This window comes from Setaria italica, chromosome V (assembly GCF_000263155.2).
Source record: "Setaria italica strain Yugu1 chromosome V, Setaria_italica_v2.0, whole genome shotgun sequence".
Classification (NCBI taxonomy): Eukaryota; Viridiplantae; Streptophyta; class Magnoliopsida; order Poales; family Poaceae; genus Setaria; species Setaria italica.
The window spans coordinates 8,045,361-8,063,875 of record NC_028454.1 but is presented as its reverse complement, the minus strand read 5'-3'; the positions used below and the strand labels follow the sequence as shown (position 1 = coordinate 8,063,875).

The 18,515-nt window shown below is 47.2% G+C and overlaps 1 protein-coding gene and 1 pseudogene across 1 annotated transcript; both read right to left on the bottom strand.

The window, feature by feature from the left end:
* Positions 1-316: 316 nt before the first annotated feature.
* LOC101754349 (LEAF RUST 10 DISEASE-RESISTANCE LOCUS RECEPTOR-LIKE PROTEIN KINASE-like 2.1) lies at positions 317-8,282 on the bottom strand. Its single transcript, XM_022826621.1, has 6 exons — positions 7,984-8,282; positions 6,435-7,238; positions 3,246-4,075; positions 2,169-2,204; positions 751-1,816; positions 317-660 (listed from the first exon to the last, which is right to left on the bottom strand). Exons 1-6 carry the CDS (start codon positions 8,280-8,282, stop codon positions 579-581), a joined length of 3,117 nt encoding a protein of 1,038 aa, XP_022682356.1. The 3' UTR covers positions 317-578.
* A 1,670-nt stretch (positions 8,283-9,952) lies between these two features.
* Positions 9,953-17,196, bottom strand: LOC101778429 (annotated as a pseudogene).
* Between the last annotated feature and the right edge of the window lie 1,319 nt (positions 17,197-18,515).

Here is an 18,515-nt window from a genome sequence, read left to right as displayed (position 1 = left end):
TTAGTGTCTTCTCCTGTGGAAAGGTTTCTAGTAATGTTGAGATATGAAAAATAATCTAATACTTGGGCGAAGGAAATAAATTAACAACATGAATTTTATGCTCACATTTTGTGAATGTATTAATGTAATGTGACACATTGATTCACAGTTTTCAATAAAGGCTGGTAAGTTCGAAGGTAAAGAGTTTACTTCAGTAATTTGCTTTTGGATTGCAGAAACGCACTTAAAAGGGATGCTTCTCCCGAGTCCCGACAGGAAATTCTAAGTTAAGATGAAAAATATGACGGCTCCGAGGGACATGAAGCAATGGCTCTGGGGGCATTTCCAATTCATTTACGTTCTTCTCCAGCATTTTTATGACCCTTGTTATTGTGGGGACATGTTTGAACCACATTACTATAAACAATAGGTACATACACAATGTTATTGTGGGGACATGTTTTCAGTTTCTATGAAATGCCTAATGATGTTTTTACTTCTAGAATAGGTGAGTAGGTGACCATCTCACAGAGTGTGGGTAACACTGTTGTAGGATTTTTGAACTCGCAAGGCCTCCTTCAACCTTGATCTTTAGCATGTCAGTAATCACTATAAGCTTGTGTTTTCGTAGGACTGCTGGAACTTGTACTTTCTACATCCAAATTATAATCTGCACTTTGGCTGAAAAAAAAGAGAAAAGTAGTTGTGTGCATTAACTTCATGAAAATTGGCATTGGACAAGTACAAAAATGAGTAGAGAAAATAACTTACAATACTTGACTGAAGTTTTGTTTTGATGGCATCTCCAATTCGTCTAAGCCTCTTTCAAACATTTCTAAAACTTTGGTTATTGTAGGGCGATGCATAGGTAATATTTGTATGCACCACAAGCCAATCAAACTCATCTTTTTTGCGATTTCCTCAACTTCCGGTGTAACTTCACAAGCTTGTAATCCATCATGTTGAGCATAGTGATTATAAATCCAATCTGGAAAATAATTTTGACTTGACTTATCAACAACTGATTTCACATTTTTCCTGCCTCCAACCATCTCTAGCAACAACATTCCATAACTATAAACATCCGATTTTATCGAAACCACTCCAAATGTTCGTGAGTGCACTTCAGGAGCTATGAATCCAATTGTTCCTCTAGCACCGGTCACCGAAAGCTTACTATCCTTGGTGCAACACAATTTAGCTAAACCAAAATCAGCAATCTTGGGGCAAAAGTTGTCATCAAGAAGGATATTTTGAGGTTTGATGTCGAAATGGACAATGCGCGTATTACAACTGTGATGCAAATATTCTAATCCATGAGCAATCCCAACTGCTATTGCATAGAGCCTTTCCCATCCTAAAATTTGTTTGGGATTCTTTGAGTAAATGTACTTATCTAAAGAACCATTGGACATGTACTCGTATATAAGAGCTCGTTTTGATCCCTCCAAACAAAACCCATATAAGCTAACAATATTAACATGTGAGGTCCTGCCAATGCTCATAACCTCGTTCACAAATTCCTCCCCTTTTGCTTTGGAGTCATGCAAGAATTTCACAGCTACTAGACGACCATCATGTAGCCTTCCTTTGAAAACAACACCATAACCACCTTCTCCAAGCTTATTATTCATCGAAGATGTTATCTTTGTTGCTTCTGAGTACTTGTACCTTTTTGGAGCTAGTGATCCATGCGATACTAGTAGGGCCTCAATGTTCCTTTCGTTGTTGCTCATACTCGTTTTGCAAAAGAGAGAACATAGTTTTTGCCCCTTTCTATGCCATATCAGCACATACATACATGGAAGGAGCAAGCTTGCAGCTACTGTCATCAACACTGAGATTAAATGATGTGTCAATTTTGTCATAGAAAAAAGGAAGTTATATTATGGACAGGCAGCACTCGGTAAACAACGATACTTAGTGTTATATCAGTTTCGATACAATGTATCAACAGTCTAATAAGCAAGATAAAACTCTCAAATTTTTCTCCAAATTTACCACTATTTTATCCAAAGGCATAAATGTTGCTTGTTCTGAATTTTAAATATTAACTTTAAAATGGCGAATATATGATCCTGCGGAAATTGAATTCAAAAATAATTTCTAATGTATAAAAAATAACCATTTGTCACTATTGAAATAGATGGTTATTAGATATGAGGAAATGTCTAAATATAATTAATTACCTATCAGTATTATCTTTCTGCCAGTCCGCTTGCTACCTGGAAAAGCATGTAACATCAGTTAAGAAAAGGCAATATTTGTATTACTATATATCGATGTTTCCAAATGGAGGGAATGCGTATGATATTTGAAGTCTCCATATTTTGCAGATGGACTGTGCAAGAGGGGAAGGAAAATACATCATTATATTAGATGGTGAAGGGCAGCTGATGCATCCTACTTTCTTTGCATGGAGGTGTGTTGCTTGAATTTAATCTTGATACAATAATATGCTGTTCGGCTGCTGCCGCTGCCTGCTGGTGCGTGCTGCTGCAGCTGCTTTCCGCCGAGCAGCAGCAGCCAGCTGCAAAGCAGCCAGCCGAACAGAGTCACCGAAACCATAAGTTCAGTATGGTAGCCAGAAGGTACCATGTTAATGGTTATTTTTAGTGAACTGCATATACACTGATTATCATGAACAGTGGTGGTGTTGACAATATGTAGTGAATGAATGGTCTTATTATTAAAAAAGGGGATCTTCTAGGAGGAACTAGGTGATTTTGTATTCATAAGAAAGGCACTACATAAATAATCACTATAAATAGGCTGCAAACTTGTATCTGGGGATGCATGAGTTCACCAGTTGTAAGTTTATTACAGCAATTGGTCTCTTTTCGGTCTGCATACCAAGCAGACCAGTGCATTCTAATATAGGCCTTGGAGTTTTGAGTTTCATGATAATATAATGCTCTACTTGAGAAACAAAGTGTATGGAAATAATGAAACTAAGTGGGGAAAAAGAAAAGAGAAATCTGAAAAGTCTAGACCAGTAGATGCCTTTGATTGTACACGCAAACTATAGTCAACATCTATAGCCTTCTGATAGCTGATAGACCTGATCGTTGCTTCTACACGAAACTGCTCTAAGGAATATAATGCTCTTTATATAAGAGATTTCCCTCTGTGGCTCTGCCTTTGTTGAAAACATATATTGTTTTACATTCAAGTTATGGAATCGCCATTAATTTGGTTCTTCCTACAATCACCAAAATAGCGTCAACCGACCTAGAGTGTAAAGGTCCAATGTAACATGTACTCACCGCAGTTCATGGGGTAGTGGATGCCGTCAGGGCAATTGCAGGAGAAACCCAAGCCGTTGTCAGGGTACATGCACTCCCCGCCGCTTGCAGTGCATTTGGAGCAATCCCCTGACACCACCGTCCACTCCAGGAGAAATCCTTTCCTCATGTTCGCGACGTAGTCGTGCCTATGATCTGGAGCCGGAACTGGAAGAGTGGGCACAACGGAGACGAGGCAGCCCTGAGGTATTTCCCTAAGAACGCTGCTGCTGCCATACCGTCTTCCGAACCCGACGAACGAGTAGTTGTCGCAAGGCAGGCGCCGAAATCCAGGCAGAACCTCCGGTACAGTCTCGTCACATCGGGAGAGGAACCGTAGCTCGCTGTTGGCTTTGCTGATGGCGAACGCGCCCAGCCCCATTGCGAGCGAGATGTTGAAGCACGGCGCCGGGCAGCCGGTGGCGAGGGGGAGGTTCTCGTCGACGACGTGGAAGGAGTTGTTCTGGGTGAAGATGCGGACCACACGGTAGGCCTGGAACATGGAGTGGGTCAGGAACGCGCCGCTGCCGTTGCACTTGAGCTGGAAGGGCGGCGATCCGCACGGCGGCCGGCCGGGCTCCTCCAGCCAGAACGGGTAGGAGATGTTCAGGTCCCCGCATGCCTTGGGCGAGCAGCCTTGTTGCTCGGGTTCTGATGTTTGGGACGTTGCTACTGATAGCTGTAGCAAGAAGGCCACAGCCTGGAGAAGAAGTGATGGCAAGAGCACCACGGTCATGTCTCGCTTGTTGCAGATGTTGGGAGAACTAAGTGTTGAAGAGATCATATGTGAAAATGCGGTCACTGGGCTGTTTCATGTATAGCCCTGGAGCACCGTAGTTTTCAAGTCTTGCCATTGCCGTGGAGGACCGTCCGCTGAGGTGACCAACTGACAAGTCTTTGCTTAGTCGTCTCCGGTACTTGTCAGCAGTGGTCAGCCCAATTTGATCCTTTTTTCCACATGAATGAATTCAATACAATGGTCGACCCATCATACAAGAAAAAGAAATGTAGCTACTTAATCTCGCAAATGCTACGCGATGGTGCACCACTAAATATTAATGTAGTGGCCAATCCACTAGCTTACTTACCGTTGCTGCCAGAACCGACGGAGTGCTGCCACCGGGTTAGAGATTTGGGTTTCTAGGGGAGTTTTATCTCTCCTCCGAACCTTAAATCCCCAACCTCTTGGAAGGAAAGCCCGTTGGTGTTTGGGAGCAGCGTGCGGAACGGTGAGGTGTGCCACTAGCCGTCAGTGGATCCAGATCAGGAGCGAGGCGTCGTGGTGATGTGGTTAGTGGCGTCACCAGCCGTTGGATGAGGAAGGAGGTGAGATCGTGCAGCGAGTAATGAACACGTCGACACAACTGCAGATGGATGGAACCATACGGGGCAGAGGTAGCGGTCATGCGGGACCAAAGATGGAGGTAGAAGACGATCCAGTCAACCACCGCACCGAATCCCGACTCGAGCTACCAGAGTGTGCCCAGCAGTCTTGAATTGGACACATTGATTGGGATTTGGGAAGGACGACAAGCGCGACGGATCAAAAAGTCCTGAAATTGAATCCACGTGCTAATAGTTTAGTTCATCAGCGTTCACACAAGCTGACTATTGTGGTCATCAGTGGGCGCACGACGATCTTGTCAAGTCGTCGATGTCACCACCAATTGGGCATGAGTACACGCGAGACAACCACAATCCAGGCTGCCACGCGCCAGGATCATGGGAAAGCCATCGAGAGCTACCCACAATGCAAGTGGGAGCAGTAAACGTACACCGAAATCTCCATGAGAGTATGAGACCGAAGGATTAAAAAGGGCAGAAGCACTAATTAAAGCGACCACAATGCGCCACGGAGGCGTCGCGATCCGCATGATGCAGTTGATCTTACAAAGTCTTCTTGCATGCAGCTAAAAAGCCTAAAACCTTATCTGCCAATTTCTGCCGTCGTCCTCGCAGACTAGCTACTGTAGCAGCGGAACGTACGCGATAGCGATACGTGGGCGAGTCCGCAGGTGGGAGCTACCGAGCTAGGGACTCACCGGCCCATGTCCACCTTGCCCGCAGCCTGCCATCGGGAGCTCGGGGGGCAGAGGCATACGCCGTTGTGTCGCTGAGGCTGGGCGGTGGGCGCATGTTAACCGGAGAGGATTCGGAAATTAATTGGCCGGGAGTGGCAGCAGGGCTGTCAACACTCAAACGTCAAGAGTAGCGGTACCGCGATTCCTTCCTAGCAAGATCAATATAGCAGCGGAAAAAAGACCACTACTCACGCAAAATTACCAAGGAATGACTCACACAACCACATCAGTAAGGCAGAGGTAGATTCTAGTCTTCTTAAATGATATGGCAGCGCTCTTGCCGAGTTCAGTTTTTTTTTAAAAAAGCAGAGATAAATTCGGCTTACAAAATACTAGGCCCCCACATAACTGAGCTGATACACAGCTCAAGCTCAACACTATCATCTTTATATTTGATAAATGAACAATCAAAAGATATGTAACAGTGCATTCTCTAGTAAGAATGAACACATGACTTCTAATATAGCAATATTATGTAGCAGCTAACTGAATTTGCACTCCGCTCAAGTAAATTGACCAGCAAAAGAACATACCAATCAAAGTTAACTTGACGTTCTGTTTCTTCCTTGTATCTGCTAAAACAAAATTATAATTTTGTATCAGATCATCGGACAAAATAACAAGATGTCAAAGTAGTTTTTTTCTCTTTTTACGAACAAAATCAGCCAGGGTATTTATTTTTTCCATTTAAGGAAACCAAAAGTACAAAATAGTTGCTATAGTGATAACATAAAAAAGAATATATTTATTTTTTCAAGGTAAGCTGCTATCGGAGATAATACCTTGCTTTTCCTCTTTTCTTCCTCAGTTTTATAGATTCAGTTACAACTTTGGTTCTTTATATCTCACTGACAGTAACTATAATCCTAAAATTAAACTGTCCACAAAAAACTACACATTTATCTTTCCTCAGTTGATTTCCCTGATTAATGATATAAATTTAAATTTATTTGTTTTTGAATCATGTATACTGTTTTTTACAAAGAGGGACCCCAAAACATCGATGAGAACTTGACTGGTTGCAGAAAGCATTTTTTTTTGGAAGAGTCTGCTTCTGAGTACTATAGACTACAAGGAAAATTTTTCTGACCTTGATAAGTGTTCTTCAAGTTTCCTCAAGTCAGACAAGAAAAGCACAAAACCTGGTGGGTTTGTTGAGCAGAGCGACTCGTCGGAGCAGATGCACTGGAATGCACGCGCAACGAATCTGCACTCCCCGCCACGCCGCGTGCACACTTCGCACTCTCCCAGCGTCGGCCACTCCAAGAGGAACCCGTCGCTGATCATTCTCCCATAGTCACGAGTTGGGTCCATCCCTTCGAAGCCGCGCACCGGCACGCTCACAGAGCTGCAGCTCTTCGGACCCACCCATGGCTCGACGGCGTTGGAGATGGAAGCTCCCATGGTGAGGTTAGCACATGGCCGTGGCAGCCGTACGCTTGGAGGAACCTCGCAATTGTAGACGAAGGCGAGGTTCTTGTTTCTGCCGCTGATGTTGAGCGGAAAGAGGGAGAGGCCGGACGACACGTTGAAGTCCGGGATGTTGCATGTCTCGTCGTCGCCGGAGAAGGCTGTCTCGACGGCCACCGCCAGCGAGTTGCTGTCGTACGATATGTCTAGGACGTGATACAGGCGCTTCTTGAACGTCCTGCTGAGGTAGGCGCAGCCACCGTAGCACGTCAGCTCGAAGAAGGTCGGGAAGCCACAGTACACCGGCTGCACGCCGCTGAGCGTGAACGGGTACGTGATGTTCACGTGCACGCACCTCGCCGGAGCGCAGCTTGTGTTGCTGGCCGAGTTGGTGATGGCAGCAGATGATAATTGTAGCAAGGAAACTAATGTGACTGACAAGAGTTCCAGAGTCATCGATGGATGCAAAAGGAGTTCCCAACACCTTCAGGTGTTTGGTTCTTTGTTCTGTGAATCTCGAGTAGTTCAGCGATGAAAAGGGAAACGAAGGGACTGGGTCCCGTCAGATATTTTACCATGTAAAACCAAGCTCGTAACTGTTTGACTGGTTCTCATCTTTATGATCTGTGCGTAAGCTTCTCCCGTTAAAAGCATGGGAAGTCGCGGCGTCTTGGCAGTATTATTGATTGAACCACACATCCAGGCAATACGTTATGTACTCTGAAAACAACATCTTTGCTAGGAGTGTGCGGCTTGCAGTCTTTCAACGCGATATCAATCTCTAAATCTTTCGTGCGATTCTATGACTGACCGTATGGATCAGGTTCAGACTTCAGAGGAGCCTAGCCTTCTGGGGAGTGTCTTGAGCTCAACTTGACCGTCACATTTGGAAACGTGATGACCGGGCCAGGATGATCAGCTTCAGCTCTGGCTAATGCACCCCCTTGTTGGCCAAGAAGCTTTTGTTTCTCTCACGCACCTTTGCCAACGGAGTAACCATAACTGAAAACTTATTGCCATTCTTGTGTCGTGACAACCTGATACATCTACATCTACATCTATATACCTATTATTAAAGTGAGGAATACTTTTGCCCACTTTTTCTGTTTGATCCAACTTCTATCAACAAGAGATGGGCCTGATGTTGACATTAAAGACTTCTGCTAAAAAAATTTCGTCCGTCCCCTCCCGTCGCGCCCCTCTGTCGGACGCGTCTCCCCCTCCTCCACCCCATCCGGAGGCGGTGGCGCCCACCACCCGCGCCACCATGTCGTCGTGCCTCGCCCGATCCGACTAGACCCACATCCCCCGCCAGCAAGCTTGCCCGCACCGGCTGCGTCTCCCCTCCTTCTCCACCTTGTCCAGCGGTGCCGCCGCTCGCCACCCGCGCCACCACGTCATCGTGCCTCGCCCGATCCGCGAGACCCGCATCCCCCGCTAGCAAGCTTGCCCGCACCGGCTGCGTCTCCCCCTCCTTCTCCACCCCGTCTGGCAGCGACGCCACCTGCCACCCGCGCCACCACGTCATCGTGCCTCGCCTGATCCGGCGAGACCCGCGTCCCCCGCCAGCAAGCTTGCCTGCACCGTCCGCAACCCGTGCGATGCTTGCCTGCGGCGGGCTGACCCCCACCCCGGCGAGCAACCCGCCCACGTCAGCCACCGTTGGCCCCAAGCCACTCCTGTCTCGGCCGCGGTCCACACCCCCAGGCCGCCTCCTGTCTCGGCCATGGTCCACGCTGCCACTGCTCGCTGCCGCTGTGCCACAGGGGTGCACCGCAGGGCCACGCTGCCGGTGCCCTGCTCACGAAGGGGACCCATGGAGTCAGGGCTGCGCCGCAAGAGAGAAGGAGGCATAGGAAAAATAGGAAGTAGAATTTGTTAGCCCAATGACAAGTAGGCCCCTGTATGTTAGGAGAAACAGAAAGGGAGAGGGGGAGGGGGATCTGCTGTAGAACCTCTCCTCTTTATATTCAGAATGTGTTTTCTCTTGTGGTAATGGCGGACAGAAAAATTTTAATCCACGGCGGGACGAGGCATGAGGATGCACGAGAAGAGGTCGAAGGTGGAGCTAGGGATGTGGTGGAGTGATGCACAGTGGCGATTTGATTTTGGTGGAGGCTAGCGGGCGGGATTTGGTCGGTGAGCTCGGCCACACGCGAGCGGGAAGGGAGCTCCACGGCGGCTAGAGGGTGAGGGAGGGAGCAGAGAGTGGGCGAGGAGAGGGAGCAGAGGGCGGGTGAGCGGCGGTGGGTCGGTGTGGGTGACGGGAGCGCCGACGCGGGGCGTGGGGAAGAAGAGGCGAGGGGAGAGGATGTGTTGTTTTGCAGATTGACCCTTGAAAAAATGATTCATATTATAGATTAATCTTCAAACTTAGGTATGCTGCTGAAGATGAGCTCAAAATTGGATCCGCCCCTGCATGTATGGAAAGTCCAATAGTCCTAGAGTAAGAAAGTTACACAACATGATAAAAATGTTGCGCGCTAAGTAATGCCGTTTCACCGTAGCAACATACGGGCATCTTGCTAGTATCATCATAATGGTGAAAGTGAAACATTGGCTTAGGCCAGTCTCAATGGGAAGTTTCATGAGAGTTTCATGGCATTAAATTCAATGCCATATCAGCAAAATTGCTGACTTGGCAAAGTAATTAATAGAGGGAGTTTCATCAGATGAGAAAGAAGTTTCATCCCCATGTCCCTCATCTGACACATTTACCTAGTTCTCAGTCTAGGTAACTGTACAATGAAACTGTACACTGAGATTGGCCTTAGTACGGTGGGGAGGTTGAACCGCATGGCGAGTTGGCAACACGCAACCGATAACGTGATTGAATCTAAGGCTCAAAGTTGTAATGACTAATGAGTAATGACATTGTCTCAGTTTCTAGAATGCGCAATGCTTTGATGAATACTCGTTAAATTACTTGATTGGAGTGCATATGCATAGCGTTTGGGAGATTCTGGGTGATGGCGCGTGAGTGAATGAACAATGACAAGCTGTAAACCTGTAACTAAACAAAATATAGAAATGTTAGGATTATGTAAAAAAGCATCGTGTGACTTTGAATGGGAAAATATTATAGCAGGCCTGTAGCCTTTTCTTTAGAAACAAGTATCCTAGTAATTTATTAAGATTTGAAATCTCTGTCATATAGATATACAGCTTAATATCTATTTCCAATGCTAGATAACCTTTTCACAGCGTTGGTAACCGCTGTAAGGTTTTTGAATTCACAATGCTTATCTCCTTCATCTTTAGCACTTGGCTTAAAACTCGTGTTTCAGTACCACTGACTGTTCTGGTGATTTCTACATTCAAACTGTAAGCTGCTCTTCGCTGCAAAAGAACGAACAAAAGATGTTGCAACGTCAACATTATTATAATAAGTGGTACTGGCAGTTACGGAAATATATATCGCAAATATCTTATAGTATTTGACTGAAGTTTTGCCTCGGTGGCATGTCCGATTCATCTAAACCTCGCTCAAACATTTCCAAAACCTTTGTTATGGTAGGACGATGCATTGGTAGTATTTGGATACATCGCAGGCCAATCACACTCATCTTTTTAGCTATTCCTTCATCTTCACTTGAGACTTCACATGCTTGTAATCCATCACCTCAACCAAAATGATCATAAATCCAATGTGGAAAATACTTTTCACTTGACTTTTGAGCAATCGAATTCACATTTTTTTGCCTCCAACCATCTCTAATAGCATCATTCCATAACTATAAACATCTGATTTTGTTTAAACAACTCCAAAGGTTCGAGAGTGCACTTCAAGAACAATGAAACCAACTGTTCCTCTAGCACCAGTCATAGAAAGCTTGCTCTCCTTGGTATGACACATGGATCTTCGCTGCAAAAGAATGAAAAGAATTGTTTCTAAAACATCAACGTTATAGTAAATAGTAGTGAGTAGTTGCAGAAATAAGTATCGTGAACATCTTACAGAATTTGGCTGAAGTTTTGTCTCGGTGGCATGTCCAAATCATCTAAACCTCGCTCAAACATTTCCAAAACCTTTGCTATTGTAGGGCGATGCATTGGTAGTATTTGGATGCACCACAGGCTAATCACACTCATCTTTTTGGCTATTCCTTCATTTTCACTTGAGACCTCACATGCTTGTAATCCATCACCTTGTCTAACATGATCATAAATCTAATGTGGAAAATACTTTTCACTTGATTTCTGAGCGACCGATTTCACATTTTTTCTGCCTCCAACCATCTCTAATAACATCATTCCATAACTATAAACATCTGATTTTGTTGAAACAACTCCAAAGGTTCGAGAGTGAACTTCAGGAGCAATAAAACCAACTGTTCCTCTAGCACCAGTCATAGAAAGTTTGCTCTCCTTGGTATGACACAATTTGGCTAAACCAAAATCAGCAACCTTTGGGTGAAAATTCTCATCTAGAAGGATATTTTGAGGCTTGATATCAAAATGGACAATGCGTGTATTAGAACTATGATGCAAGTATTCCAATCCTCGAGCAATTCCAATCGCTATTGTGTAGAGCTTATCCCATCCTAAAACTGCTTTAGGACTCTCTGAGTATATGAACTTATCCAAAGAACCATTGGGCATGTACTCATATATTAGGGCCCGCTTTGAGCCTTCCAAACAAAACCCAAATAAGCTAACAATATTAACATGAGAGGTCCTGCCAATGCTCATAACTCGTTAACAAACTCCTCTCCTTCTCCTTTGGAGTTGTGGAAGAATTTCACAGCCACTAGATGACCATCATCTAGCCTTCCATTGAAAACCACACCATAACCACCTTCCCCAAATTTATTATCAAAGGAAGATGTTATCTTTGTTACTTCCATGTAATTGTATCTCCATGTACTTGTATCTTTTCAGAGCTAGAGATCCATGCGATACTAATAGGGCCTTAATGTTCCTTTCAGTGCTTCTGCTAGTCTTTTCACATAGAAAAACTGTAGCTTTCCTCTCTTTCTATGCCATGCAAGCACATATATACATGGTAGGAGCAACTAACATCAAAACTGAAATTAAAGTAGATGTTATTTTTCTCTTCAAATAGTGGCTTGTTATATTAATATCATTCAGATTTCCAAGACCATTAATATCCGTTGTTGTCTCTTTTTATAAAAATAAAATAAAAGAAGAAGTGCATAGCTGGAAAATATGAAGAAGCTATATAATTAAGGACAGTGAATCTTGCTCAAAGTTGCCTAATTTATAATAGAAGACACAGATTGTGGATAACTTGTTCTAAAATTTCATTCTAGAATCTATGCACAATCATATATGATAAATGTTATAATAGCTCTTATCTGGTCTTCCGAAGACTAAAAATAAAAAAGTAACTTGTTGCAGTATGTAAGTACTGAAATTTGAATTGCTTGATATGAAATTATGTTAAATGTAGCATACCTATCATTATTATCCTCCAGCTAATCCTTATGCTACCTGAAATAGCATTAGCTTAGAAAAGCATCAAATAGCACTTATTGATTCTTTTGCTTAAAGGAAGGAATGAGTGGCATATTTGACAGTTCCGAATTTGCAAATAAAATTCAAATAATATGCTACACCCCTGAGTTGACATCTGCGATCTGCCATTCTTGTGTGTATAATATTGCCCTTCCTTTTTATTAGAGCTGGAAGCGACAATTGACAAAGGAGATGCATTGATAGTGAATGATACAATTGATAGTGAATGATACACTTGACGCATGCCGCAGTTTGCCTCATTGTGGTATTTAAGGCTACACCTTGACCATCAGAATCTCTTATTCTATTTTGTATTATATTACCTTACATTATTTACGACCATGTAATTGACATCAAGTATATGAAAGTGCTTTTGAATATTTTTTTAAAGGTGCCAAGGCAGGCAAGTAGCCGGCTTGAACCATGTATTAATATGCGAGTTTTTGCGATGTGGGGGTAGAAGAGAGGTGAGAGTACTTAAGTTATGTTACAAAATAAGGTACGCCACATCTGTGTCTGTGTTCCCAAGGGCACGATGAGCCCACAGGTCAAGATCGACTGCGATGGCACGGACGCAGGCGGCCGGTGGAGTTAATTTCGCATTGAACACAAGATCGTTGCGGTCCTTCCAAATGTTCCAGGTAATGCAGAGTGCTTTTGAATATGAATCCATAGATAATAAATTTATATCATGTAATCTACATGGGCTAATTATTGATGAAAAAGTTGTGTGTTTAAATAGGTAGACATGGAATGCTTGTGTACGAAATTGCAAGAGTTAGGGCCGGCCTATGCATCCTCATATGATTTCTTTTTAAGAATCTCCTCGAGCCCAATCAGTATCCTAAACTCACCGCACTTGACGCCGGAGCAATGCCTTTCCATGCACTTCGGGCAATCCCTGGCACCTCTGTCCACTCCAGGAGTGACGGGCCAGGGGTACTCGGGGAAGGAATTTAAGGTAACCGGATGCAAAAAGACTAAAGGTCCAACAGCGAGAGGCGTATTGGAGGTGGCCTAGACGACGCTGCGACCTATCACCCGACCTCTCTTGGTCGGGAGTTGAGGGCCATAGTTCACCGATTCAGCTAGATTGGGAGCGCAGCCCGTAAGGGGCCCACAGGGCCCCACCCACTCCTTGACTAAGGGGAGACCGGTGTCGTACCGGGAGCATTAAATGCAGGGTGTGGCCCTCCTGACCGCCCCACGCTGGGACATGACCTGGCGAAGGGAGATGACCTTTAGCTAGGGGGTCCGAGGGTGAGGCTACACCCCTCGGACTGCTCAGGACGACCTGCAAGCACGCGCAGTCGTATGAGCCCACGCGCCCCAACGTCATTATCACCCTCGCTACCATGGTGACCCGTCAAGACCATGCTAGGCCTCATATGGGCTCGCAGGCGAGGCGGGATCTAGCGTCAGGCATAACAGCGTGGGGTGGCTGTGAGCACACTAAGGAGGTCTGGGAAAGCTGGGGAAGTAGCATGCCTCTTCCAAGCCGCTGACCAAGGCTCACTCACTCATCTCCGGTACGGACATCAGAGGCAGCTTCCGTCCCGTTCACTACCACGGGGTTGGCAAACGGGATGGAGCACGCCGTGGAACAGGCTAGGCCATGTGTAAGCGGTCCACGCTGCACAGGAGCCACCGTACAGGGCGTGCAAAGCCCACGACCGGCCAAGAAGATAGGACAAGGAAGTTCCCTGACACAAGGCAGCTCGACCACGCCACAACCCCTGACCTCAGAGGTCGGGGACCCCCTCCATTTCTCAACATTATCACCCAGTCCCTATCCTATATAAAGGGAACCGGGCCTTCCTACACTCACACACACACCCTCGCATCGCATGCACGCTTGCTTGTAAGCACCCTGTTGTAAGCTCAGTGCACCTGATCCAAGGAACATGACTTCTGCCGAAATCGGACGTAGGGATCTTCCCAAACCAGTATAATTCCTTGTCTCTTGTGCGCTAGCCATCGGAAGGGAGGAGAGCGCGAGCGCGGCGTACAATCACTAGTCGGCAAAACAAAACACCGACAAGGAGAAACCCCTTCTTTAAGAGCATCTCCAACATTTCCCCAATAATTTTTTACCAGTAATTAGCTAATATGGATGTCCTAATATTGATATTTATTGACATGTAAGACCAGCAGCAGTCGTATGTTCGTTTGAAGAAAAAGCACGAAGGACACGTCACGAAGGTAGAGCTCGGACTATTTTGATCCAGCGTGGAGCACCCCCAACCTCGGTACCCAGCTGAATAAAAAAAAATCAGCAGTCCAATTTTTCTCCTCACTCTCTTCCCTGTCCGACCACTCACGCTGCTCCAAAAAATAAATTGTATGTGTAGCACCTGGTGCAAAATTGGGCATCCGTGCTAAGAAGTTGCTCCCCAGCACCCTCTACTCCACCATATAGCACCATGAGAATCTTTTTCTCTCTCATCGAAGCACCCTCGAAAACAACAACGCTGATCTGATCTAAGGCCTCCTTCAATAAAACCATGTCAACTAACTCTTAGGCAGGTCATGTCATTAATTGTCCTATGTGGAGGAGAGATGAAGAAGAGATAAAGAAAAGTTATCTCTTGAACATCAAGCACGCTTCCCAGTTTTTGGCGGCCAAGTATTTTATCTTTTCCAATCATCTTTCTTTATTTTGTTGGAGAAGTTGACTCTTATACTATCTGTTATAATAAATTTACAATGAAGCAACTGTTGGAGGAGGCCTAAAGATTGATTCTCGGTGAAGATGCTGACCACCGGATACTCCAGGAAGAGATTGATTTGCTTAAGAAGGCCTCGCTGCCAGGGCGGATCCAGCGTGGGGATAAGGGGGCCTACTGACACTGATACAAGGGAGCCTAGGCCCCAAGTAAGCTGGAGACTGGAGTAAGATCTGAAGGTTGAAGTGGGTGGTTTTAGTTTTGGACCGGTAAATGTAACTAGGCCCAATATGAAGTAGCCCAAACTTAGTTTAACAATGCATTTGAGCCCAATGCTCAGCCCCCCTATATAACCTTTTTCCAGATCCACCTCTCGCTGCTGTTACACTTGAGCTGGAAAAGATGGCTGTCTGCGTGGCGGCCGTATAGATGGCCAAACAGGCGGTCCGGCCTGGCCTGGCACGAGCACGATTTGACTCGGAACGTTTAGGCCCATATAGTAACCGTGCCGTGCCGTGCTGGCCCACGTGCCGAAGAAGCGGCCAATACACGGCCCGCTGCCTTCTTAGGTGGACCGTGCCAGCACGCTGGCTCAGCGGGCTTTAACAGCCTCGCCGTGCTCGTGCCAGCCCGCGGACATGGCATCAAACCAACCCTTATTTAACAAGCAAACTACCCTTCAAACAAGAGAAAGGAAAAAAAACCTGCACGCATCGAGTCACTGCCTCTGCCTTTTCCTCACCGTTCCCACCGTACTCCCAGATCTTCCCCCTCCCCCACGCCTCCCCTCTCATGTCGCCACGATGGCCGACGAGACCCTCGACTCGCCGCTGGACACGGCTCCATTCCTGTCCCCTACCACAACGACACCGCCGCCACCCCCGCGGCGCTGCTCTGCCCGCGTCGGGAGGCGTTCGAGCACAGCCTCCTGCCCATCTCCAAGCTCATCTTCCTGGAGGGCACGCTAGTGCAGACCCTCGCCTAGCTCAAGGAGAAGCTCGCCGCCGCGGCCCTGGAGGCGGGCGCGTGGGTGCCACCGCGTTGGCGGAGGCACTGTAGATCCAGTAGGAGCAGGCTACGCTCGCGCTCGGCACGCTCGCGGCCATGCTCCCCGCCGAGGACCCCGCCCTTAGGGACGGTGTCAGGGATGCCGACGTCCACGATGTGCTACTCTTCCTCTTCCTCTGGGCGGCGGATCTGCAGAGGAGCGAGGGAGCGGGGCTGCGGGGAGGCGACGGAATGGAGGTTAGGGTTTGGGGGAGGCCTCTCTCTCAGCCCGCGTGCTGCCCCAGTATATACCAGCCTCTACTACTCCTAGGTACCAGCTTCCACTCAAGCCAACTACTACGCTTGCCGTCGGGGCAGAGGCACACGAGCGCCGCGGCAGGTTGTACATGTACACCGGGCAGCAAAAAATGGCATGAAGAGGAAACCATCCCTAATTAGACTATTTTGGCCCGGTGGGTCATGCATCGAGCTACGCCACCTTCAACGTCCAACAATACCTTCCACGAGTTTGATGCATATGCATTGTTCATTGTTGTGAGTTCTCCCTGTAGGATGGTCTTAAATTAATCTTAGTGAAATTTACGTGGCGATGACGACCGTGTCAAGAGAAAGCCGCCGCTGATGAGCTCCTCGTATCTGCTCGCGTTCGCCTCGCCAGAATTCCCAAGCACCGGCACGACGGTAGTGTTGCAGCCCTCCAGAAAGTAATTGCTGTAGCTGCCCGACCCCTCGTCTCGTCGTAACGACCTCCGGCGCGAACAAACGTGTTGTTGCGGCATGCCGTCCCCACAAGGCCGCGTTTCTGCCTCTCCTCCTCTGCCGCTGGATTGGTGCAGTTGTAAAATATGAGGTTCTGATTGACGGGGCTGATTGAGAATGGGCTGCCGAGCTTTGTGGAGACGTTGACGCCTGGGGCATGGCAGCCGTTGGGCGCGGAGCTATTGAAGTCGTGGAGCTTGTAGACATCGGCAACGAATAAGGAGCCCGTGCCGTAGAAGATGTTAAGAATCTGGAACGATACCTTAAAACCTAACCCGAGGTAAAGGGTGTTGCCTGAGCAAACGACTTGGAATCCGAGCACTGCGTAGTTACTCCGTTGCTTCCTCCGAGAGTAACACAAACGGGTAGGAGATGCTGAGGTTGCCGCATACCACAGGTGCGCGGTCCTTTCCTCCTTGCACGTATGCTGCTGCTGCCGCAAGCATCACCCGGCACCGACGAGACGAGGAAGAGCAGCAAGGACGACGGAGCCATGGGAGCGTATGGGAAGGTTTCTACGATGGCAGTAGCAGGACGAACAGAGTGGTGAATCAGTTCTGGACGAATATAGATAGGCAGAAGCGCCAGACTAAATGGTGAAGCTGGTGAGTCGCGCGCCCTGTGTAGACTGTAGCGGCAGAAAGCTTTGAGTGGACACATTGGGACCATCGTCATCCGCGCACGGAAACGTCCGATGTGCCCGTATGGGACGGGGCAAAGCGACGACTGTCATGAGACACTGACGTGACTGGATGCGCGCCCTGAGCCTGATCAGCTCCGGGTAATACACGCTCTTGTCGGCCAAGCAAGCTTCACTCATTTATGCCAAACACTAACCCTGAAAGTTAACTACATACAGCTGGCAACAGTTAGATATTGAAAGGACTCCAGGCCGGTACAAACATCGTCGGCCACTCGGCCATTCCAAGAGAGCATCAGAGGAGACGACTAGCACTGTATTCACCACACAACCTAAAACGTCCAGGCTATGCATCCAGCTTCCTGAAAACAAAACCCTGTCACCTTCCCAAGTCAGGATGTGCAGAGAGCACACATCATATGCATTGTGTTCTTTTTTGGAGACGCTGACAAATTGTATTGGGCCATCGGAGGCGACGGCGTGCCTGCGTGGACCTGGCACGGTCCAACTTTTCATGATGGGCCCTCGCCTCAGATGGACTCGGTCCATGGAGATCCGCTCTAGGCCGCAACGACTGACGAACGAGTTGCCGAGCTGTTGCAGTTGCCGTCTTGCCATCGAGATGAGCGGCGGTGAACAACAGTTATAGCACCATCCCCAGCCATCTCCTACGGCGCAATAGCAGCCAGTACCAAAAAAAATTGGTACCATCCTATGAGGGCATGAGGAAATCCCTCAAGAATCTCTCCACTCTGCGCCTTGCCGCATCGCCGGCTCCGTGCTGGTGATTAGGGTGGTAGATGGAGAGGCTGCAGTACTAATCCAATCTCGCACCATCAGTGGCATAAACCCTTTGGGTACGCCTGCCTAACCTACCCTTGTCGCCTTGGAAGAATAGTAGAAGCAGCGGGCATTCGAAGAACCATGTAAGTATCACACATTTTGATTGGTTTCCGTACAGGGGCGGATCCAGAACGGGGCTGCACCCCGGGCTGAGCTGTTGAATCACATCTAAAATAGTCTAATTTTGTCTCATAAACCTTATTTTGTTAGGCTAAACAGTACGTAGGTTAAAGGGACTCCACGGTCTCGCCCCGGGCTGCAGCCCGAGCAGCCCGGGCCCTGGATCCGCCCCTGGTTCCGTACTTCCACAAGATTTATGATCGATTTACCCACATATGTGATTTTTAGTTATCAGATGCGTAGATCA